We start from the raw sequence: 25,734 nt of genomic DNA, 5'->3' as shown, positions 1-25,734 counted from the left end.
TGGAGAGGCTGGAGAGCCGTTTGCTTGGGTGTCAGAGGCCAGGAGATGGGAGCCTGGGCTAGATGGCCTCCGAGGTCCATCCTCACTAGAATCCTAGGGTTTACCATGTATGGTATTTGTCTGTTGGTACCAGAATAAAAAGTAGATACAATTTTTAAGCAGATACAATTTTTAATTAAAATATATAATTATATATTACATAGTGGTTCTTTCAGCTCATGTTACTGATAACGCTCAGTATGTCACTAGCTGAGACAGACACAAGGGAACTTTTTAAAAACAGAAATAAGTTGCTGAGTTTTAAATTCAGTTTTAAATAAAGTGACGCTGAATCTATTTACATGTAGGAAACCCTGGAAGAAAGACTACCATGTTTCAACAGCGAATAGCATTTCCTCATCTCCCTTCCTGGCCAGAGGAGTCTGGGGAGCTCTGGTAATGAGGCCTCGGGCCAACGTCAAAGTGGTGACGAGTGTCAATATAGCTGCAGAGAATTGCCTTCCTCTATTTAACTGGGATTCACTCTCAGGAAAACTAGCCCAAAGCTGGTATTCTGAGCATTATGAAAAGAAGCAGAAATAACAGCAGTGAACTTCTTTCCACTGTTGATACGGTTTATAGTCTTCTCATTAACTCACTGTCTGGTTTCTTAATGAGCTAGCTCATCCTTTTACCACTGATACAGTTTTGGAGAAATTTTGCAAGTTTGGAGAAACTGTATAACACTTAGTGACCAAAGATCAAAAGTTCTCATTTGCGGAGGGAAAAGGAAATACAGTACCCGGTGCCAACAAGATACATCCTTAGGATGGAGGTTGTAAGTCTTCTGGTAGCTGCCAAGTGCGTAATAGATTTTCTTTAACCCTTATCTTGGGGTCCTTCTGGGTAGTTTTGGAAAGTCTGAGGTCCCTTATTTAATCTTCAACGTTCTGTTAGATTGATTGATTCTTCATGTAATCTCCCATTCTGTTCTGGAAAACAAATGGATTTGTAAAGAGATGGATAGAAGAGGAAAGAGTTAACAGTTTTCTGGGGAAAGGTTAGGGAGATACAGTGGTGCTGGGCAGTGGATGATGGAGATAACGTAGAGGTGCTTAGAGAGTCTTGCTAATTCTGATTCTAAGTCTGGTGTATCCAGCGCGTGAGGCAGCATCGTGAAGGAGTCAAGAGCAGTGGCTCTTAAAACCAGGCATCAAATCTGATCTCAAATGGCAAGTCTACTGCTCACGAGCTGTGTGACTTTGGGCGACTTATTCACCTCTCTGAGCTTCTCTAGAAGATGAAGTTGTAGTTGGAACAACTCTACAACTCTAAACCTCTTCGAGCTGTTTAGAGACATAATCTGTTTAAGAATACTCAGTCCTTAGTAAAATCAGGTATTATTATGATCATTGCTGGCATCTATTTTGTCCTTCAGATATCAAAACAGTGCTGAATACTCAGAGTAGCTGTGACTAGGGTGTATGAAAAGCACCATTCCCTGTCCACACATGCAGTGTTCCTGACTCTAGGCCCTGGTCTTTCTGGGCCTTGGTATGTGGCAGTGCGGTTGCCCAGGGTTTGCTGAAGTTCTGGGCTCAGAGGCCCTGGTAGCCTAAGCCCACAGTGAAATTCCAGGTGGAACAGGGAGGAAGAGGAAGGAAATTAGTCTTATTTTTCTGTATTTGTTGACCTACTTAGTTTAGAAGATGCCACAAAAACATTCTAGAAGAGGCCTCCCCTAGCCTCGGATGAAGCAAACATCATTCCACTTGGACAGATTTAGAGAATTGAATCACTTTTAACTTTTGGTTTCTCCATTAGGGCCATAGTTGTTTGAAAATAAAACTCGTAGTTTCCAGAAACAACACTTGTTAACAAACAGGCACTTATCAAATGGTTTCCCTCTCTCTTGCTCTTTTCTTGTTGGCATCTAAATTTGATAATCTGCCTGCTCCCCTGCCCCATTTTTGTTACTGCTGCCTGGAATTGACAAGGTTTAGGTTGAGTTCGCCTAAAGATATATTTAGAGATGTTGACTTTCTAAGATTCCTGGAACATTGTAAGATAAAAACCCAACACCACCCTGTACCCTGTTTTAATGTGGAAATAGAGATGGGGACCAGGAATGACCAGGTTCAAGGGTTTTGGGGTGGATGTGTTTTGTAGAAATGACACCACCAGATGTGTTGGTCACTCTTCAGTTCTTAGCTTACCTGCTCCTCAGCAGCATTTGACACCTGTGAGCGTTCTGTCCTAAAATACGCTCATCCTCAGGTGTCTGTGAAGCCGCACTTTCTTGCCCTTTTCCCGCTGTATCCCTGGCCTGATGATGCTCCTTCCCACACGGTGTATAGGTTCTTCCCCCTCTGGGAACCGTAAGCATGAGTGTTCCTCAGGTTAGGCCCTGTTCCCTCTTCTCTCTTTACCCATTCTTCCTGGGCAGTCCAATGTACTCTTCTGGACATTTCCCTTGGAAAGTATATCCAAGAGCCTCCTGGACACCTGCATCTTACATACCTAAGGTTTCCACCTTAGATCCCTGAAACGGAACTCTTCCCCTGGTGCTAACCAGCTGTGACTGTGGGAGAAGAGATACAGGATTGAAATGGCTGCTTTACCGCCCAGAGCACAGGACTCTTAGGTGCAGAAGGCATTGAATATGCTGAATACAGGGGTAAAACTCAAGGAACACAGAGGGGACACACACACGCACACTCTCTCTCTCACACACACATACACACCCGCTCGCTCACTCACTCAGATTCTCTGATACTCTCTCCTCAGATGAATATGCTGAATGCAGGGAAAAAACTCAGCACAGGGAAAAAACACACACACACTGACACTCTCCCTCCTCAGATGAGTCTTGCCATCTCAGCACAAATCTTTGTGCTGAATGATGAGTGTCCCGGTGCAACTGCAGCATAAAAAGGCAAGGATATGTGGGGTTTTCCGTCTTTACTGTATTCCACAGTCAGGTAACTATGAGAAATACTCTTTCAGATGAAAGAGAAGGCAAAAATATAAGCCAATTCTAATTTTAATTGGGAAGTAGGTTTGCCACCTGAAATGTCCACAGACCCAACTTGTTAATAGGAGCGATTGCTTCTTATTTTGTATTTTAATTTTTGTTATTTGGACTTAAAGAAAAAAAAGACAGGTCTCAAACTTAGCTAAGCTTTTCTGCTTAATTTTATATCTAACTGATTTCTTTAGGTTAAGTTAGTCTGCATGTAGAGCACCGGCTTCCTTGGTGGCTCAGTGGTGAAGAATCCTGCCTGCCAATGCAGGAGACGCGGGTTCGATCCCTGGGTGGGGGAGATCTCCTGGAGAAGGAAATGGCACCCCACTCCAGTATTCTTGCCCGGAAAATCCCGTGGACGGAGGAGCCTGGTACACTGCAGTCCATGGGGTTGCAAAAGAGTCGACTAAACACCACCGCACAGAACACCGTCTTCTCCCTGGGGAATGCGGGAGGCCCTGAAGCAGACTGACAACAGGGCCCCATGGGGCCGCTCGCCGCGGGTGGAAGCCAGAGGACGCGCTTGTGGGTGAAGGGTGTGCGGGGGCCTGCCCAGCCCCAGTGAGGAGCGCACCGTGCCCTGCGCGCATTCACATGTCATCATGAGCTGGCACCTCTCGTAGTCTCCCTTCGATTCCTGAAGCCTGATGACTTGGAGGAGCATGAATTGTCTGGCAAACAGATTTTCCTGTTTATCATTCAAGTCTTTAAAATTTTTCTGCTAAACGTCCATGTGAAGAGTTTATCTGTGACAAATATCATGAAAGTATTATTCTCATTATTGAAAATCTAGACGTCTATGTATTAAAAAAGAAAAACAACTTACACAGCCTCAAATGACTGTTAACATTTTGTTTGTTTTCTTCTTTCTTCTGTTCACGGGTGTTGTCATTTTTGCTTTCGTGTACAATTTTGTAGACTTTCTTATTTTTCTCAAATTGAAAATATTCGTTTCACCCAATAACCACATGACTGAATTTTACTATAAGCCACAAAAATGTTGGGGAACGCCACAAAGTCACTGTCCTGTAAAGCTTCTAATCATGGGAAACAATTAAAGACAAGTAGGTAATAACTTTGAGAAAGTTTTAGGAAAAAGAAGTGAAACTTGCCCACAGTCTTATCTCCCAGACATAATGATGGTATGTATCCTAAAATTTATTTTAAAAAGCTAGTGGTGATGTCGCATTAAAAAAAATTAGATTTTATATATATATATGTTTTTATTTTCCCACATGATGTCAGCTAAAACTTTTTAAACTTTAAAACTTTAAATTGTTAAATGTCAGGTAAAACTTTGTGTAATAATGGCTGTGTAGTGTTATTCCGTGTGGATGTGCTATTAATTTAAGCATTTTCCTAAAGATTGACAAATAAGATATTTATGTTCTATTTATTTATTTGGCCATGCTGTGTGGTTTGTGAGATCTTGATTCCCCTACCAGGGACTGAACCCAAGCAGTCTGGCAGTGAAAGCGCTGAGTTCCTAACCACTGGACTACCAGGGAATTCTGTGTGTTTACTTTTAAATAGGATATTTATTTTTATTCTATTAAAAAATAATTCTGTATCAGATGTTCTTACATATAAACTTTGGAGTTTCTAAATGGAGTTTCCCTTAATTTATGTTCTCAAAGAGAAATTGCTCACTTAAAAGCATATCCATGATTAAATTTTAGTATTTTTGCTACTCTCCCCTGCAAAAAGGCTTTCACTAGTTAGCACTGGGGACTTCCTTGGTGATCCAGTGGTTAAGACTCCATGCTTCCACTGTAGGGAGCATGGGTTCAATCCCTGGTCAGGAAACTGATCCCACATGCTGTGTGTTGCAGCCAAAAAAAAAAAAAAACAAAACTGATACTCCTGTTAGCAACATAAGAGAGAGGACCCTTGTCAGTATATTCTTATGTTGAATTTTTTTTAAGTGAGATATAATTCATATTCTATAAATCCCATATTTAAAACATGCAATTCGGTGGTTTTGGTTTGTTCACAGGATTGTGTAAAGATCACCACTATCTGATTCTAGAAGATTTTCATCACCCCCAAAAGAACCTTATGCCTGTTGCAGACACTGCTTTTTTCTTTCCTCAACTCCTGGCAACTCCATATACCTTCCTTTATGTCTCTATGGATTTGCCTATGTTGGGCGTTTGATATAAGTAAAATTAGACAATACATGGTCTTCAAGGTGTCTGACTTCTTTCACTTAGCACAGTTTTTTCAGGGTCTCTACATTTTGTAGCATGGATGATTTTCTTAGAGTCCGTTTTGACTTTCAAGGACTTGCGTGATTCTTCAGGGGAACACCCGAGATTTGTCCTTGGATGTCTGTCTGGGAACCTATTTATCTAGATTCAGATCTTTTAAGTGTCTTTTCCAGGAGTATTGTAGATTGTTAATTTTGAGCCCAAGAAATATGTTTTATTACTATCAGTGTGGTTTAAAAGTTAACATTGATGTGTGTTTTATCCATCTCTCTTGGCTTCATCCTGACGTCCCTAGATGCGTGATTCTGGTTAAGCTGTCAGTGTAATATAAAATGATACTGTTCCTGTGGTCGGTCATCTGCCGTCTGTCCCTTTTAAGGCCATTTTCAAAAGGGGTAATTTAGTGCTCTTCTTGGTGGAAGCTGAAACAGAGACTTCATTTATACTCTTTTGCCTCCCTCCCCTCCCCACCCCCCAGCTGACCTTGAGATACATGGAAGAAATATTTTGTCTTATATTTTTAATCCTCAGCAGATACTTTTCCAGGCTCCCAACAAGGTCTCTTGAAAATTAAAAAAAAAAATTTCTGAGGAATTATTGACTTGCAAGATTAAAATTTTATATTTTTGCTTACTAATACCTGCCTTTTGGGATACTTCCGCCTTTTAAACACTGATTGATTGTGCTCATGTCTTGGGTTTCCATTCTCCCTCCAGGATGTCCCAGCTGTGCCACTTCCTAGGAATATATCTTGACAAACTGCCTTTTCTCTCTAAACCTCTTGACTCCTCTGGTAGCTCAGCAGTAAAGAATTAGTAAGAATTCGCCTGCCAGGGCAGGAGACACGAGTTCAGTTCCTGGGTTAGGAAGAACTCCTGGAGGAGGAAATGGTAACCCACTCCAGTATTCTTGCCTGCGAAATCCCATGGACAAAGGAGTCTGGAGGGCTATAGTCCATGGGGTCACAAAAGAGTTGGACACAGACTTAGCAACTAAACAACAACTCTAAATCTCAAGACAGATTATGTTATCTGTAAAATGAGAGGTGGGCTAGACAACTCTCTGGGATTCCTGGGAATGAGATTGCTAGGACATCAGGTAAGTATGTGTTTAGTTTTACAAAGAACCTGATCTTCTCCCAAAGCGATTGAGTACACCATCACATTTAGGGTTTCTGACCAAGCGTAGTTAATGCTTGTCTGGTGGTCTGCTTCCCTGGGGTGTCATCAAATGCTCAACGAAACCAACATTAGCTTTTGGCCAGAGAGTTCCGATCCAGGTTCCTTTGATCATTAGCTGTATGGCCTTGGGCACATCACTTAGCATCAGTTAGTAATCTTCCCTTTCCCCTTACACAAAACAGGCATCATTGTGCTAATAAGCCTGCAGGGTTGTTGGAAAAGATAGGAGACGTCATGAAACATGCTTTGCGTAGTTCTGAGTATCTCCATTTGATGTGTGTTCAGTAGCTCTGGCCGCTGTTACTGTTACTGCCTAATGATTGGATACCTAGGTACTACCACACCTGCCTGAGCTACCTGCTCAGCTTACTGGAGAGCCCCCAAAAGAGAGACCTTAACCTGAGGTGTGAACTGAGGAGAGGGTCTCACTTTGAGCTTCAGAGAACTGCCTTGCTAGAATTAGGTCTTCAGTGTGTTGTCTTTTAAAGCCTCTTTGAATAAGCACCTGTGTGTCTCTGCCTTTTTCAGTGTGTCCACCCGTGCATACTAAGCAAAAACTTGCTCCCTGAGGGCCAAGTGTCCCGGGCACAGAATTTAGTAATATCCCAGGGATGGAAAGGTGCTCATAGGATCCCAGTCTTAACTGGGTCCGTTACCGTACTGTTGAGTTTCTTTCTCTTTCTCCGTTTTCTTCTCTTTCTTCCTCCCTCCCTACTTTTTTTGGTCTTTTTATTGTGGTGGACAACACATAAGATTTACCATCTAAATCACTTTCTTACGGTTGATTGATTTAAATTTCTCTGAAGTTTACTTAGCTCTTCTTTTTCCTAAACCATCTTAAGTACTGAATCAGCAGTGAGGTAGTCACACTAAATTGTCCCCCCACCCTCACCCCCCAAGTAGTGAGTCCTGCCATAATGACCAGTTTGCTCTGGATTTAGGCTTGTTTATGACCCTGAACTGTGTTTATGATAAAAATCCAGAAGAATCCTCCTTTGCTTTCATCATCTTCTCCTGGGATTCTCAGTGTTGTGTTTGGAAATATCAGGCTAAGAATGGGAGCTGGGAAGAACGAAAGGGAAATAAGCAGCTGGGCTTTGCACCCCGTCACTCCCAGGGTGGGCCAGGAAGTCTGAGCAGAGATGGGGTGACCAGAAGGCCAGAGGGAAACCGCACCACCTGGCAAGTGTCTGTGCCCTTCAGCACAGGCCTGGCCTCATGTTAACAGAGCAGGCAACTCACAAATGGGGCCGCTGCTAAGCCATCATCCAATGGTGACTATAACCATCCTCCTAGAAAGCCTGCTTGTCTCTTCCAGGTCCTCCGTAGGTTGCTTCTTTATTTCCTAAAGCTAGCACACGTTGTTGTCAGATTACTGGCAACCTTAGCGTGGTTATGAAATGACAGATGTTCGCTGTGACACCACACCTGAAAATATGAGACATAACTTCTGCTTCTAAAGGGATGCTTCCTTAAAAGTGGTGTTAGGAGGCTGCACATTTATTTGGCAGTGCTCCAAATCAGCTCTGAAATGTCCTTTTTAGGGCTGCCTTCAGCACCTGTGACACTTACTTTCTAAAGGCATCTGTTACAGTAAAGCACGCTCCTGTACAGTTACTTGCTTTTTTGTAAGTGGCCAAAGGTTATCTTTGGTGGGCTTCCCTGGTGGGTCAGACTCCGCCTGCAATGCGGGAGACCTGGGTTCGATTCCTGGGTCTGGAAGATCCCCTGGAGAAGGGATAGCCTACCCGCTCCAGTATTCTTGGGCTTCCCTTGTGGCTCAGCTGGTAAAGAATCCGCCTGCAGTGCTGGAGACCTGGGTTCAATCCCTGGGTTGGGAAGACTGTCTGGGGAAGGGAAAGGTTACTCACTCCAGTATTCTGGCCTGGAGAATTCCATGGATATTTAGTCCATGGGGTCACAGAGTCGGACATGACTGTGCAACTTTCACTTTCAAAGGTTGTCTGGTGCTGAGTCTGGTGACAAGGTTAGACCATCATACAGAAAAGGTGCAGTTTTGAGTGACCAGATGTTCTTGTTCGAAAATCAAACCAGCTGAATGTTGATGCTGCTTGACGATATGTGAGAGCGAAGACTGGGGGAAATAAAGCTCACACATTGAGCTTGACCCTATATCCTTATCACCCTGCTGACATCAGCTTTATCCAGGAGCACACTTGGCCAGTAACTTTGTCTATCAGCATGGTAAATGCCACTCTAGGTTGGAGCAGCGTGCCCAGGATTTGTGTCTGCTAGTGGCTTCTGCAGCTTCCCTGGTGGCTCAGACGGTAAAGAATCCACCTGCAACGCGGGGAACCTGGGTCCCATCCCTGGGTTGGGAAGATCCCCTGGAGGAGGGCATGGCAACCCAGTCCAGTATTCTGGCCTGGAGAATCCCCATGGACAGAGGAGCCTGGCGGGTTTCAGTCCTTGGGGTCACAAAGAGTCAGACACGACTGAGCGAATAAGCACAATGGCATCTACAGGTATTATGTGGGAGACCATTGTTGCCGGTTCTAGACTTGGAGCTGAAACAGGTGTTTCAGATTTCTGCAAAACATGGAAAGCCTTTAGATCTTTGCATACACATTTCCTACATAATATGCTAACAACAACTTGGTCCACCAGGACCTTGCTCCACACAGCAGAGGCAAATATTTTCAATAAAGCGTCGTGTTTGCCGCTCTACAACTGTGGCCGAGCAGAGGAGGAACTACCACGTTTTAGGCACTCAGGAGATGCCGAACAGATCCATACATTCACAGTTGACATCACCGTTTGTGTGAAGCTTGCAGCGGAAGAATAACATGCTTGTCTCTCTCTCTCTCTTGCAGTTGTCAAGTCTAAAAGTTCCGAATCACTCCCCAATGTCTGATGCCTCTGTCAATTTTGACTACACATCCCCCTCCCCATTTGACCACAGCACTGACCAGGAGGAGAAGATCGAAGATGTTGCCAGTCACTGTCCAGCACCGAAGGAGCTGTACAACGTTGAAGAGGAGGCCGGGCCCCTTTTCCCCAGGAAAACGGTGTCCCATAATGGTATGGAGGACAGTGGTGGAGGAGGCACAGGCGTGAAGAAGAAACGCAAGAAAAAGGATCCAGGGGAGCACGAAGGGGCAGCAAAGGGAAGCAAGGACAGGGAGCCTAAGCCAAAGAGGAAGCGCGAGCCCAGAGAGCTGAAGGAGCCCAGGAAGGCCAAGGAGCCCAGGAAGGCCAAGGAGCCCAGGGAGCCCAAGCAGAAAGACGGCACCAAGAAGGCGCGGAAGCCCCGCGAGGCCTCGGGCCCCAGGGAGGCCAAAGAGAAGAGGGGCGGCCCCGACGCTGCAGCCAGGACGAAGGCCAGGAAGGCCAGGTGCGTCCCCCTCTTCCCGCCCCAGCCCTGGGCTCTGCGTCCACGGCCCAGCTGGCCGTGGCCAGGCTCTAGCCCCTGGACGGCTTCCCCACTCTGGGCCAAAGTAAACCCACCTCCTCACCTCCTGAGGAGAGAAAGATAGCCTTAATTAATACCGTGCCTGCCATTTCTTGCCATTCCCTTTGGATTAAGAAGAATTAAAGTCTGTGAGCACACGCAGGGTGTCAGGGAAGGGACGTCACAGGTGTGTATGGGGTGGGCAGTGATTCGGGGAGCAGCAGCTGTGTAGACAGCAGAGGGGCAGCTGTCAGGGGTGAGGCGTGCACAGACCCAGGGCCAGTGCCAGGGGTCTGGGAGAGCCAGGGGTGTGTGCAGAGTTCCAGACAGAGAAGGGCTGCCTAGTCTTCCTAGCTGCGAGCTGTCTAGTGCTGGCGCCTCCCAGGTCCGCGTCTCTCATTCAGCGTCCAACGCGGTGCCTGACATGTCAGCAAGGTGCTCAGAAGATGGTGAGTCGGGGAGACCAGAGGAGACAGACCACAGTGCCCCGTGTAGAGACCCGTCTAGAGAAGAGGGCGTGGGGACGCACTGGCTGCTGGAGCTGACTGCAGGGGCCCTGGCTAGAGATCCTGTCAGGGTCCAAACGTACTCTTTATTCGGGGAGCTAAGTATTTGTCATCGCTGTACAAAAGTGCGCTTCCCAGGGGGCTCACTGGGTAAAGAATCCTCCTGCACTGCAGGAGACATGACGATTCCTGGGTCAGGAAGATCTCCTAGAGGAGGGCATGGCAACCCATTCCAGTATTCTTGCCTGGAGAATCCCGTGGACAGAGGAGCCTGGTGGGCTACAGTCCCTGGAGTCACAAAGAGTCGGACGCGATTGAGCGACTCAGACACGTGCATACAAATGTGATGTCTTTTGTTCTGTCTCTTTCTAAATTCTTGGTGGAAAATATTTAAACTTTCTGAGGTCATACAAAACTCCTCTATATTTAAAGGGAATTTAAGTTCTAAGTGCTGAGGCAGAGTATAGACCGGGAGCACCCATTAAAGGTGCAGAAATTGATTCAGTTGCTAACAGGATGTAAGCTAATGGGGGCATCAGTCCTATACAGGGTCAGGCATAGAGGAAGTTAGTTTTAAAGAGAGAAAGCATTTTAGAATGCCTTGTACCACAACTCAGAATTCATTTTATGGTTCGGTTCATTTTCAGAAGGACAGTCTGTTGGGACCAGATGGGTACTTGTCTAATCCAAGTTAAAGCTGCCTTATAATATTCACTCTCTTCTGCCTGGCAGGGGATTTTACCTTTTGTTTATCACAGAGGCTTGGGTGGGATCCCAGGAATGTAGTTCACAGCGAATAGACATAAACTAACCTCCTCAGAAGGTCAAGAGAAGTCAGTAAAATCAGGAGTCTGACTAATGAGCAACTTGAGTGTGTGTGTGCAGTTGTGTCTGACTCTTTGCGACCTCGTGGACTGCGGCCCGTCAGGTTCCTCTGTCCGTGGGATTTCCCAGGCAAGAATACTAGAACGGGTTGCCATTTCCTCCTCCAAGGAATCTTCCCAATCCCGGGATCAAACCCGAGTCTCCTGCATTGGCAGGCGGATTTTTTTTTACCACTGAGCCACCTCAGAAGCCCATTGAACCACTTTCTCTGTGAACCTGGTGCACACAGGCTCATCTCTGATGTGGGTGGAATGTCTTGTATGGGGGTGTCCCAGTTGAGTTTCTAACTTCCAAATTATTTTGGAGAAGCTGAAATGGTTCTGCAGGGTAGCTGCTTGCGAGGAGGGAGACTCAGACATGAGCTAGTGGTGTGACTGAGTTTGGTTATTAGCGGAAGCAGCAGCATCCTCCAGGGTGATGTTTTAGAATTAAGGCCATCAGGGGGAGGGTCTGAGAGCTCTAATAAGGAGTTTGGTTTGTGTTTAGAAGGTAATAGAAAGTCAGAGGTATCCGGGCTCACTTTAGTCACTGGTCTCTGGTGCTTGTAATTTTATCAACTTCTTAAAGGAATTCATGTTTACTTTTTGTGAGACAAGGCGACAAGTATATAGATAGACATTGTCATAGATTCCATTTGGGGCAATGAGGGGGGAGGCATTTCACAAAGCAAGTTTTGTGCTAAGTTGTGTCTGACTCTTTGGGACTCTTTGAACCATAAGTCCACCAGGCTCTTCTGTCCATGGGATTTCCCAGGCCAGAATACTGGAGTGGGTTGCCATTTCCTCCTCCGGGGAATCTTCCCGACCCAGGGATCAAACCTGCATCTCCTGCATTGCAGGAAGATTGTTTACCACTGAGCCATCAGGGAAGACAAAGCAAGGTTGGGTGTCAGATGTATGCATAGCAATGTTAAGGGAATTGATTTTTATCTAATGAGGCTGTTTAAAATATGCATGAGCTGGATAAGTGCTAGTGAGTCTGCTAACTGAGAAGACAGCAGATGCTCTTGAGGTTTAGAAATCCAGGAGACACCCTCTGAGAAAATGCTGACAAGTTGGGCTGGTTATCCCTTTAGAAATGTACACAAGATCCATGAGGCTTTCCACCTCCCTTGGTGTGGGAGCAGTGGAAGATGGACCAGTGGCTATCACGGAATTCCTCCATGTAGCCCAGGTCCGGTTCGGGACTGTTAAGCCTTTCTGTCTTTTTTATGTTTATAAAGCTGCTTCGGCTCCTTTAACTCACGATGCCACTAGTCAGCAGAGGCAGCTCTAGTTCTGAAAGGACATTAATTGATTTTTTTTTTTAATGTTGATAATTAAGTCATATGTTTTGTATTCTTTCATTTACTCTCTGGCAGATTGGCTTAAGTACGTGTTTTGATTTGAGCCTTTATTGATAAGCCCCTGGATCGCACTCCTCAGTTACAGATGATTCAGGGGATGTTTGGATTGTTGGAGGAGCTTCACAGCTGATGTAAGGGCTTCCGGTCTTCCTTCAGTCCATCTTGCCAGCTGCCGCCTGGCTCATCTTTCTGAAGCCCCACTGTTACCTCATTGTTTATGTTTGTAGCTGGCGGTGGTGGTCAGTCAAGCCCCCTCTTCCCTCTCTCCATTCCAAATCAGCTGGGAACCCGTCCACAGAGATGGAGATGGAGTTAGCAGCTCTACCACTGATGGGCCGACTTGAAACACTTTCAATGGCTTGTGGCCAGAATCGGGCTTCCTGTTACGCCCTTGGTCAAGTTCACCCACCAGCACTGCAGGCGCGGCCCTGCAGAGGGAGGCCTCTGGGCCGGGGATGCCTTAGTCTTCCTCTCGGTCTCTCCAGTCCCGTAGGTCCCCATCAGAGATGGTCAGACAAGTGAGAGGAATTATAAGAAGGGATAAAGTATGTTTCCAGTATCGTGCCCTCCTCGGGAACAGGGAAGCCTGAAGACATGGGGACAGGGAAGTGAGATTCCCTCTAACAGTTACACCTACTCAGACACTTCTGGTTGTTCCCTCTGCCTCCAGCGTAGAATCAGGCTCCTTTTTCTGTTTCCCAAACCCTTTGGGGTCTGACCGCTCCTTGCCGCCTGGTCTCTGACAACAGACCTTTCTAGCTAGATTGACCTCATTAGGCCTTTATGAAATTTTTTAAATTTTTGTGTATTTTTGACTGTGCTGGGTCTTTACTGCTCTGCGCGCGGGCTTTCTCTAGTTCTGGCGAGTGGGGGCCACCCTTTGTCGCGGTTTGGGGCTTCTCATTGCAGTGGCTTCAGTAGCTGCAGGACTGCAGCACACTGGCTCAGTGGTGGTGGTGCGCGGGCTTCGTTACCCGGAGGCATGTGGAGTTTCTCAGGCCAGGGATGGAACCTGTGTCCCCTGCCCCGGACGGGTGGATTCTTAACCCCTGGACCACCAGGGAAGTCCTCCTCAGGCCTTAAATGAGGTACTTGGCTCCTTCCCCCTCCGGATCACTCTTCAACATTATGCCCTTGGTCCCCCTCTCAGTATCCCCTCTCAGTATCCCAGAGTCCTTCCCATTCTTCAGCTCTGAGCTCACATCCCGCCCAGTTCCTGCACAGAACGCCCACACCTGGTGCCAGAGCATCCCATCCCACAGCTCTCGGGGCCTCACTGGCATCACAAATCAAGAGTTTTGGACCTTGAATAAAAGACATCTAGTGCAGCCCTGCCACATTGCGGCCAGGAAACAGACCCGCAGAGAAGTGACTTGTTTGCAAGGTCATAAACTCAGATGTCCTGGTCCCAGTCCTGTACACTAACCTCTGCCGCAGGCTGTTTCTTAGTCATAACCCAGGATTTTCATGTGTATATTTCTCTCCTCAACAGAAGTGAAGTGCCCAAGGTCAGGACCACCATGCTTTGTGTCTTCCGTGTCCCCAAAGTTGTCAGTTCAGTTCAGTTGCTCAGTCCTGCAGCTGTGATCCCATGGATTGCAGCATGCTAGGCCTCCCTGTCCATCACCAGCTCCCGGAGTTTATTCAAACTCATGTCAGTTGAGTCGGTGATGCCATCTAACCATCTCATCCTCTGTCATCCCCTTCTTCTCCTGCCCTCAGTCTTTCCCAGCCTCAGGGTCTTTTCCAAAGTTCTTCACATCAAATGGCCAAGTTATTGGAATTTCAGCTTCAGCATGAGTCCTTCCAATGAATATTCAGGACTGATTTCCTTTAGGATGGACTGGATGGATCTCCTTGCAGTCCAAGGGACTCTCAAGTGTCTTCTCCAACACCACAGTTCAAAAGCATCAGTTCTTCAGCTCTCAGCTTTCTTTATAGTTTAACTCTCACATCCATACATGACTACTGGAAAAATCATAGCTTTGACTAGACGGACCTTTGTTGGCAAGGTAATGTCTCTGCTTTTTAATATGTTGTCTGGGTTGGTCATAACTTTTCTTCCAAGGAATAAGCATCTTTTAATTTCATGGCTGCAGTCACCATCTGCAGTGATTTTGGAGCCCCAAAAAATAAAGTCTGACACTGTTTCCCCATCTATTTGCCATGAAGTGATGGGACCGGATGCCATGATCTTAGTTTTCTGAATGTTGGGTTTTAAGCCAACTTTTTCACTCCTCTTTCACTTTCATCAAGAGGCCCTTTAGTTCTTCGCTTTCTGCCATAAGGGTGGTGTCATCTGCATATCTGAGGTTATTGATATTTCTCCCACCAATCTAGATTCCAACTAGTGTTTCATCCAGCCCAGCGTTTCTCATGATGTACTCTACATATGAGTTAAATAAGCAGAGTGACAATATACAGCCTTGACGTACAGCCGAGGTTGTCAGCAGAGAGGTTTGTCAGGTTGTTGGACATGTAGAAGGAGGTATGTGTGTGTTTGTGTAGTTTATGTATTATTTTAAAGTATTACATACATATATAATATAATTGTTTTCTTAGAACAAATGGTTAGAGCTCTTCTGCCCAAAACAGGAGCCATACAAGTTACCACACAGTCACTCCCATTGTTAAATAACAGTAGGTCAGTTCAGTTCAGTCGCTCAGTTGTGTAGGACTCTTTGCGACCCCATGAATCGCAGCACGCCAGGCCTCCCTGTCCATCACCAACTCCTGGAGTTCGCTCAGACTCACGTCCATCGAGTCAGTGATGCCATCCATCCATCTCATCCTCTGTCGTCCCCGTCTCCTCCTGCCCCCAATCCCTCCCAGCATCAGAGTCTTTTCCAATGAGTCAACTCTTTGCATGAGGTGGCCAAAGTACTGGAGTTTCAGCTTTAGCATCATTCCTTCCAAAGAAATCCCAGGGCCGATCTCCTTCAGAATGGACTGGTTGGATCTCCTTGCAGTCCAAGGGACTCTCAAGAGTCTTCTCCAACACCACAGTTCAAAAGCATCAATTCTTCGGCACTTAGCCTTCTTCACAGTCCAACTCTCACATCCATACATGACCACAGGAAAAACCATAGCCTTGACTTGACGGACCTTAGTCAGCAAAGTAATGTCTCTGCTTTTGAATATGCTATCTAGGTTGGTCATAACTTTTCTTCCAAGGAGTAAGCGTCTTTTAATTTCATGGCTGCAGTCACCATCTGCAATGATTTTGGAGCCCCCCAAAATAAAGTTTGACACTGTTTCCACTGTTTCCCCATCTATTTCCCATGAAGTGATGGGACTAGATGCCATGATCTTAGTTTTCTGAATGTTGAGTTTTAAGCCAACTTTTTCACTCTCCTCTTTCACTTTCATCAAGAGGCTTTTAGTTCCTCTTCACTTTCTGCCATAAGGGTGTCATCTGCATATCTGAGGTTATTGATATTTCTCCTGGCAATCTTGATTCCAGCTTGTGTTTCTTCCAGTCCAGCGTTTCTCATGATGTACTCTGCATATGTTATAATTAAATATTCTAATCCCATAAATTTTATTATTTTAGGAATGAAAACTTCAAGGTAACTTGTCCAAGAGGCCAAACTAATGAGCAGCACTGTCAGGATTTGGCACCAGGCTCCCCTGGCCACAAAACCCACTTTGTTCTCTGCAGCTTTGCGCCTCTTTTCTCCTTGCTAGGGAAGATTGCATGGATAACAGTGGGGAGAGCCTAGTGTCAGAGAAACTGGCTTTTATTTGTAGGACATGTCCCCTCTTCTACACAATTTCAGTTTACACACTCAGGATCCCCTCACGGACAAAGGTGACCCCAACCTTTTCCTGTTCTATTTCTCTTTGCATTTGAGACAGCACCTAATAGAACACAGTTTCACATCTCCTTAACAGATGATAGAGTCTAGCGAATTTTCCTTTTCAAGGATGATAATTAATAGTGACTAATATTCACTTACTGCTTAGGGGATAAAAACAACTCAGGTAGCAGGAGCCTTTAAGAAAACAAAAACTATCCTCTTTTCCTTTACCTGCAAGCTCCCTTGAAGTGTGAGCCTGGTTCACTCCTTTATTATGTAGAACTTAAGCAGGAAAGCTCCTCCAGGAAGCTGATTTAGGTTCTCTGTCATTTCCCTGACTCTGAAATTTAAATTTCACCAGCACGGTTTGCTTTTTTTAAATTATAGTACCTTTCCTAAAGAGAATAGGGCTCCTGGCATTCTCATAGAAGACACACAGAGACACAAATACTCTTAGAAACACGCACACACCTGTGCATACATGGACACCATGGCCCACACAGCTGCAGCGTAGGACCTAGGGGTAGGCAGGTTTGCGGGGTCAGGTAATGTTGATAAGAGCTTTGGGAAAATGCTTTGAGATTAGAAAAGCACCGGGCCAGCTCGTCAGGCAGGTCAGATTTTTACCAGTTGAGAAAGAAATTTCTCACTGGGCAGCATCACGTGATGTAATGGATACTATCCTCAATGGCTTTTTTTGCATCAAACACTTTTGAGCGCCGATGAATTTCGTATTTCTTTCTTGAAAACGGCCGTTAGTAAAAGCTTCATGGCATTAAAGCGCGGCTTGGTGAGGAGGAAAGACAAGTGGTTCCAGTGTGAACGAAGCCATCGGGCCCTACTCAATATCCAGAGAAAATCTGAGGGGGAGGTTTATGGCCCTTTGAGTTACTCTTGCAAACCGGGAGCCAAGTGCTTTGACAGAGAGGGAGGTCGCATTTGTAAGCCAGGATCTTGAGTGTCAGTGTCCATGTTGCTGATTGAGGGCAGAGTATATACGTTTTGGAATTTCCACACATGTCAGAGCTGGGGGTGGTTTATATTCTCTCTCAAAAGTCAAGAAATGAATCTGTGTGCTGGTCTAAGTTAAGGGTTTTGTGATATCTGCTAGGAATGAAAAAGCCAAAATGATGAAATGAAGACTCTGATTAGCCCCAATTTCTGTGCTCAGCTTTTTACCCCCATTTGTTTGGATCTGTCAACCCGCAGCAGATTTTTATTCCAAATCCAATAAATTTGATAACATCCTAGGAGAAAGATTTTACATTTTCTGATTTTTTTTCTTTGATGCTCGCTTCAAGAAAGGTAAGCCCCAAACCTTCTGATTATGTAACTGTTTGAGCTGTGAGTCAGCTAAGAACTATGAAGCAGGAGGGGTAATAAAATTCAACCAGGTCAGCTCTGCCTCACTGCTCGAAGGTGAATCACCTGTCTGTTTAGAGTGCAGATCTTTATGGAGGCTGAACTTAGGTTCAAGAGAGTCCATTGACAGAATTCTTTCTGTTGGGAGACTTGTTTTTACATTCTGTTCATTTTATTAGGAGAAAGAAGCAAATATAAAGACATAAATGAGTTCTGAGTAGAGACCCTCTGCTTAGAAGCTACTGGGCTTTCTGTTAAGTAGGGAAGAAAACTAAGTGATAACGTCAGAGACCCACCTCTGAAGCTTTGGACTAAATCTCTGTTCCTGTTTTTGTACGAGCTCCTGGAGTTCTTATTCTGTAATTCTTAGCATTTTCTTTTCATATATAATTTTTAAAGTTAATTAATGGGGCTGCGCTGGGTCTCCCTTTCTGCGCACGGGTTTTCTCTAGTTGTGTTGGGCAGGGCCTACTCTCCAGCTGCTCTCCATTGCGGTGGCTTCTCTTGTGCAGAGCGTGGGCTCCAGGGTGTGTGGGCCTCCTAGCTGAAGCGCGTGGACTCAGATGTTGTGGGGCATGGGCTTAGTGGCTCCACAGCTCATGACATCTTAGTTCCTGGACCAGGGATCAATCCCGTTTCCCCTGCAATGACAGGTGGATTCTTAACCAGTGGACCACCAGAGAAGTCCCCTCAGAGCTTTCTGCATTAGGGTCTGGGATATAGGAAACTTACCTGGTCCATAAGGAAACAGTTTATAAACAGTAATGCTAGATGAATGCCTGCTCCTTTATTTATCCAATATGTATGTATTACCTCCTGCGTACCTTGCTTCGTTAATGAGCACTTCTGTTGGGAATGGGACAGTGGAGGAAGGAGGATGCCTCAGAGGTATCTCTGAACCTTGCCATAGAGGGACTTCACTTCTGTTGGGAATGGGACAGTGGAGGAAGGAGGATGCCTCAGAGGTATCTCTGAGCCTTGCCATAGAGGGACTTTCACAAGTTAGGGAAACAGCCCAGCAGGTGTTCCCAAAACAGGCAAAAATATAAACAAGTGAAAGAACCTAATATACAGAATAGCCGAAAGGATTTAGAGAATTAAGAGTATTTCAGGGAGTTCCCTGGTGACATGGTGGTTAGGATCCTATGCTTTCACTTCCATGGCCTCAGTTCAGTCCCCAGTGAGGGAACTGAGATCCCACAAGCCCCCCCAAAAAGTGTTTCAGTTCTGATCTAGGGAGTCCCTTGAAAGAGTACTGCGTTATTAAAGCAATTGAGCCAGTTATTAAAGGAATTAATAGATGAGAAAAGACTTACAGCAATGTGATGTTTGGGGGATTTCCAGTTTTAAAATGGTAGATCAAGCATGCTGTTATTTTCCCTTCTTCACCAGATTTTCACTTACTGAAATGACAGGAAGAGCAGAAGGGAATAAATTCTTCAAAGATGGGAGGTGTTACAAAGTTCCGATGTGGGGGGCCCCTGGTCAAGTATTGATGGGTGAATGCTGTGGAGGACGTCCCCGATTAGAGCACATGCAGGAGCTTCCCCCTGATGGTGGCCCCGGCAGCCCTGGAGAGGGGCCGGGGCTGGAGCTGGCGGGTCGGGGACCGTCTGCAGAGCGGCTGTGTGATCTGGCAGCTCTAGACAGTTATTCTAAAGAAGCTGAGCAGCTTGTTCTGGAAGAAGGTCTAGGCTCCAGTTGGGGAGACTGACATCCACAAGAAGGGGGCACAGGAACCCAGGCTTCTCTGCCTTTCCCTGCCCAAACCCCTTAAAGGGAGAGAGAGGGGTAGCCCCTTGTGTATGTAGAGTCCCAGGTCAGGCCTCCCATTCAGGGGTGAGGCTTGCTGGAGAAAGTGACTTAACTCGGCAGCAGGGAGCCTCACCAGCCCCTGTATTATCAGCCACCAGAGATCCCCAGACCATGAGGAGAAGCAGTAGAGCAGCAGGAAGAAGAGGAATGACCAGGACAGCTGTCCTCAGAAAAAACAGTTCAAGGCAAAGAAGCCATAAAGATTTCAAATTAGTGTCCTCAGATCCAAGATGATCGATACCATGTCTGCAAAACAAGAAATGTGTAATCAGGAAAAAGGAATAGTCAGAAAACAAAAAGAATGAATGAAAATTTAAAACATGGTTGCCCACACTCAGTCATCAAAAATTTTGAGCAGAGAAAGGAATAGGGGAGATATATAAGATCTAAGCTGATTGACTTTAGAATGTGGGTAGCGGTTGCTGAATGTCGATGAATAAAGAACTAGAGGCAGGAATGTATTTGGAGTGAGAGAGGTATTGGTCAAGAGCAGATCTCTCTGGCACGTGGGATTTGGTGCAGGTAGGAATGGCTTGTATGTTTCATTTGAAGCCCTTCTATGTTAAAAAAAATTTTTTTTTCATTTGCTGTGATCACTTTTAATAAGTTTGTTAAAACTCTGCCTTGTCACCTTATATGTAATTTTTTAAAAAGATTATTATTTGGCAACATCGGGTCTTAGTTGTGGCATGCGGGGCTCTTCAAGGTGGCGCCCATTTCCTCTCTACTTGTGGTGTTCACGCTCCAGAGCACTTGGCCTCTGTTAGTTTGAGGCACACAGGCTTAGCTGCTCCGTGGCATGTGGGATCCTAGTTCCTGGACCAGGGATTGAACTCACGTCCCCTGCGTTGAAAGGCAGATTCTTGACCATTGAACCACCAGGGAAGTCCCTGTAATGTTTTTGTTTCTTTTTTTTTTTAAGCTAGGACATCACAAACTTGCATAATCTTTGTTTTGATGATGCTAATGATGTGATTAGAGGTTCTGAGAACCTGGAGATCATGTCTACAGATAACTCCATCTACACCAAAACCAATAGTTGAGGGGGTGTGTTTTTCTTTGAACCAATATCTTGAAAAAATCCGTGCTTAAGTCAGCCCTGCATGTATAGATGGAAGGAATATGGGTAGCAAGTAAAGGTTGGATTAAGTGTGCAAATGAGCTCCCTGGAGTAACGTCCAGGATTTCAGTACTGTCCTTCCTGGAAGAGGCTCTGAGCCTGTGGCGAGGCCCGGATAGAAGCTTTTCTGGAGAGTCGTTCCCCGAGTGGGGCAGTGGCTCCCAGGCTGGGCTCCCAGGTGCATGCACATTTGTGGAAGGAATGATTGGCCTCATGTGCTGTTTTCAGTTGTCCTGAATTTGGGGATTATGGCAACTCACTGTGGAAGTAACTGATTGTTTCCTGCTAAAACTTTGATGAGCATTTTGCCAAGTTTAATGTTAAAATGAGGAGATGAGTCATTTTGAAATAATGCAGTTTGTCCAGTAGATAAAAAATTTTCAATACCTGGAATCCATGGGGAAAAGTTAATAAAAGACTCATAGCCATGAATCTCAGTGTTCTGACATGCACCCAGACTTTTCTTCTAGTACTCAGATCTAGCACTCAATTTCTAACTCTTAATTCAAGCAAAGAAAGCTGGAGGTAGGGAACTGGAGATGGAGCTGGGAGGAGAATTTGAGGAAGTCTGTCTTGTGATTAATACTATAATTTTCTACGTGGATGGCAAAAACGGTACTTATTTTTCTTCTCTTTTTTTTAAACTTTTTATTTTGTATTGCAGTATGGCTGATTAACAATGTTGTGATAGTTTCAGATGACTGTCAAATAGACGCATGCATTCTCCCTAGACTCACGTCCCATCCAGGCTGCCACATATCACTGAGCAGAGTTAGACTTTGGTTATCCGCTTTAAATATAGCAGTGTGCACATGTCCTTTCCAGACTCCTTAAACGATCCCTTCCCCTCAAAAAAGGGTACTTATTTTTCTAATGCAAACTGTGGAGAGTCAAGATGTATAAAATCTTGGCTGATGAGATTGTGTGGTAGACAGGATGTGAGAGCGTTTTGGGGCTGAGGGCTGCTAATGAACTGCTGTTGATCATACCTGATCCTTGTCCTGCATGGATGGTACAGATTATATGTTGGAAGTTTCTTGCATGTCATAAATACATGATAGATGCTTTCTTTAAAGTGGATGTATGGATTTATGTTGTAAACTCAAGTTGAGTTTTACTACTAAAAATAGGTACTTTGAGCCCCGAAAATCTTGTCTGCCATATATTTTTTCCTGTCCTGTAATGTAATTTGTTCTAGCTCTGAAAGCTGGAAAAGCAAGGATTATAAAAATTAGATTGCTTTGATGTGGCCTCAAGTGTCGTTAAACAATAAGAATATTAGGCCTTTGTATTATGAGAACTGCACTGGTTGCAACTGACATAAACCCAACTTGAATTAACATAAGAAAAAGATTAACAAGTGGGTTCACTGGTTTAGGCAGTCAGAACCCAGGGCTCTAGTCAAGAACTCCACAGAAGTCTTTGTCCCCCACACTTCCTGAGCCTCTTTGGGTGTTGGCTCCATCTTTGACGACTGCCTTCCTTCTCCAGATTGAACTGTGCCTGCCCATATCTCTGGGCTCATAGCTTAACAGACCTAGGACCTAGGAGGAAAGAGATTATTCATTTTCCTTCCCACTCCTGCCAGAAATTAGTCCTTTTTTTAAAGGAAGGAGCCTTTTGCAGAGTGTATCGTGAGAAACGCTGGGCTGGATGCAGCACAAGCTGGAATCTAGATTGCCAGGAGAAATATCAATAACCTCAGATATGCAGATGACACCACCCTTATGGCAGAAAGTGAAGAAGGACTAAAGAGCCTCCTGATGAAAGTGAAAGAGGAGAGTGAAAAAGTTGTCTTAAAGCTCAGCTTTCAGAAAACTAAGATCATGGCATCCGGTCCCATCACTTCATGGCAAATGGATGGGGAAACAGTGTCAGACTATTTTTGGGGGCTCCAAAATCACTGCAGATGGTGATTGCAGCCATGAAATTAAAAGACGCTTACTCCTTGGAAGGGAAGTTATGACCAACCTAGATAGCATATTAAAAAGCAGAGACATTACTTTGCCAACAAAGGTCCATCTAGTCAAGGCTATGGTTTTTCCAGTGGTCATGTATGGATGTGAGAGTTGGACTATAAAGAAAGCAGAGTGCCAAAGAATTGATGCTTTTGAACTGTGGTGTTGAAGAAGACTCCTGACAGTCCCTTGGACTGCAAGGAGATCCAACCAGTCCATCCTAAGGGAGATCAGTCCTGGGTGTTCATTGGAAGGACTGATGTTGAAGCTGAAGCTCCAATAATTTGGCCACCTGATGCGATGAGCTGACTCATTGGAAAAGACCCTGATGCTGGGAAAGATTGAGGGCAGGAGAAGGGGACAACAGAGGATGAGATGGCTGTATGGCATCGCCGACTCAATGGACATGAGTTTGAGTAAATTCCAGGAGTTGTTGATGGACAGGGAGGCCTAGCGTGCTGCTCTTCATGGGGTCGCAAAGAGTCGGACACGACTGAGCGACTGAACTGAGCTGAGTCCCACGTTGGCCTTGCTAGGTTGCGTGTCCATATCTGGACCAATTCCTGCAGTAAAAGGACTAGGACACCATAGCCCAGCCTGGCTTTCTGCTTACTCTCAGGATTTGGGGGTCAGTATTGGTTATCAGCAAAAAGGTGCTGGGCAATAAATGTCCACTTCAGCAATGGTATAGGTATATATATTGGAGAAGGCAATGGCACCCCACTCCAGTACTCTTGCCTGGAAAATCCCATGGACGGAGGAGCCTGGTGGACTGCAGTCCATGGGGTCGAGAAGAGTCAGACACGATTGAGCGACTTCACTTTCACTTTTCTCTTTCACGCATTGGAGAAGGAAATGGCAACCCACTCCAGAGTTCTTGCCTGGAGAATCTCAGGGACGGGGGAGCCTGGTGGGCTGCCGTCTATGGGGTCACACAGAGTCGGACACGACTGAAGCGACTTAGCAGCATCAGCAGCAGCATAGGTATATATACCTTTTATGTTTATGTGTGTGTGTATAAGTTATATGGTTTTTCTTCAACCATTGTGAGAATGAGTTGCAAATATCATGCCTTTTTATCCCTAAATGATGCAGTGTATCTTTTCTAAGAGTAATGCCATTTTCATAACCATTTGTTTAGTTACTGCTTCTGTTTCTGTACAGTCTGTAGAGAGACACACTTAAAATCATGTAAATATCCTGTGTCTCTTCAAGTTCTCCCCCAGATTTAGCATTCCTTGATGGTTCTGGACTATGCTTATCTTGACTACAGTGGTTACAAAATGATTTTCCAACTCTACCACTGTCGACATTTACTGTTTGGATTGTATAATAAGCAGGAGTTTTCCTTTCCCCCTCATTTTTCATTATTTGTCTGTCTGTCTATCATTGGTGTGGATTCTTACCATTTTCAACGGCTTATAATTCATTACTGACCTTAATTACTTTCGTGCTCACGTGGCCCCAGTTTTGACTAACGAGAGTTCTTTTAGCTGACTCCTGTGCCCTTTTAATGTGCTGCCTTCGCTTTTTTGGGCACTCCCTTTACTTTACGACACAGAATGTTTCAGGCTGATATTATAACTTCCTTCTCTTGGAACCAGCCATTTTTGTGCAGAGCTTTGGAATTCGAAACCAAAATCTGAGAGCTGTGTGTGCAGATTGTGCTTGGAGCATCTTTGCTTGTTGGCTTTCTCAGTTGTCAAAGCTGGGGGAAATATACAAGACAAACACGTGTACGTATATTATGTACATGCACATGGATCCACCTCTGCATGCACACACAGTATACTCATACTGCACATGTACACGCTTATATGCGTGTGTTCATACCTATACTTACCTTAGAAAGCGTGCATCTTACTGAGCCTCCAGTGTAGATTCATCCTACAGTCTCTTCCTTGCTTTCTAACATCTCGTATTTACGTCTTCCTGGGTGAGAACCACAGCTCCTAACGTCAACACATTTACTGATTTGCTTACTCCTATTACCACAGCTAAAATGGCTTCAGAACCGCTTCCTTTATACGCCTACCAAAGAGAGTTCACCTTTTGTTGGCTGTTTTCCTCACTCCTCCCCAAAACTGAAAGTATATAGTCAGATACTGTGTTTATAAATTAATGAGATTTTTCTTTTTCCATCTGTTGAGTGTGGTTATGTTTTTCATTTGAAAAACACCTAGATTTATTTATTTCAACTTGTTTTCATCTTTCATTAAAAAAAAAATTTAGGTATAGGTAACATGCTTCCAAAAGTCAAATCTATATAAAAAAGATACTTACCTCTGGCTTTATTTGGTTTATCATCTTTGTGTCTCTTTTTGTAAAATAAGTAGATATATGCAAGGTTTTTTATTTTCTCTTTATTCTTTCATAAAAAGTAGCATGTTAGTATACTCTTGCACTTTGCTTTTTTTCTCTTAACAATATATCTTAGAAATCATTCCATGGTAGTTTATAGGATTCTTTCTTAATTGTTTTTACAGCTGCATAGTACTCCTTTCTGTGTATCCTCATTTATTCATCACTTATGTTTGGGCATTTAGGTTGTTTTTTGTTATTTTGAAATTATCAAACAATGTTGAATAACCGCATGCATATGTGTTTCATATTGATGGAGGTGTATCTTTAGAATATATTCCTATAAATGGAATTGTTAGATCAAAGGGTACATACATACATAATTTTGTTACATATTATTTGACTACTATGTTTGAAGAACTTGGAACCCAAAGGAGAAAACAGTACATTCATGGTCCAAACCCATCTGTAACAAAGTGGGGGTTAAAATGTCTTCATTTGATAAAACTCTCAAGTGTAAGTTTTTTAAAACGCATTCCGAAGATAGGGAAAACACATTTCACCTAGTCTTCCTAGAGGATGACTTCAGGTGGTATTTTCTTGCTGTCCTATTTGAAAGTCCCATTTATAAGCTCACAAGGAATCTTCCTGATACTTGTCTTTATCAGAAGAGCTCCAGCAAAAAGTTTTGAAAATCAGAATTGATTCTTTTGTCAAAGGTAATATTCAGAAAGTCACTATGAAGATTTCTCAGTAGAGTATCTTCTTATATGTCCCCGAATAGGTAAGCAGGTATCACTCGCCTTGTTCCTGTTTTACTCATGTGTATTTAAGA

General features: G+C 44.6%; 1 protein-coding gene across 8 annotated transcripts in view; it reads left to right on the top strand.

Annotated features, from left to right (window-relative positions):
* CHD6 (chromodomain helicase DNA binding protein 6) overlaps positions 1-25,734 on the top strand; it is a 203,739-nt gene that overhangs the window by 60,224 nt on the left and 117,781 nt on the right. For 6 of the 8 annotated variants that reach the window (XM_060397041.1, XM_027977203.2, XM_027977202.2 and 3 more), the window contains one exon: positions 9,230-9,750. The exons of the other annotated variants lie outside the window; for them this stretch is intronic. In XM_060397041.1, coding sequence (XP_060253024.1) covers positions 9,230-9,750 — 521 coding nt within the window. The remainder of the gene's footprint in view (positions 1-9,229; positions 9,751-25,734) is intronic. 8 annotated transcript variants of the gene reach the window in all.

Source organism: Ovis aries, chromosome 13 (genome assembly GCF_016772045.2).
Source record: "Ovis aries strain OAR_USU_Benz2616 breed Rambouillet chromosome 13, ARS-UI_Ramb_v3.0, whole genome shotgun sequence".
Taxonomy (NCBI): domain Eukaryota; kingdom Metazoa; phylum Chordata; class Mammalia; order Artiodactyla; family Bovidae; genus Ovis; species Ovis aries.
Note: the sequence above shows the minus strand (reverse complement) of the source record. Positions and strands in the feature narration are given on the sequence as shown.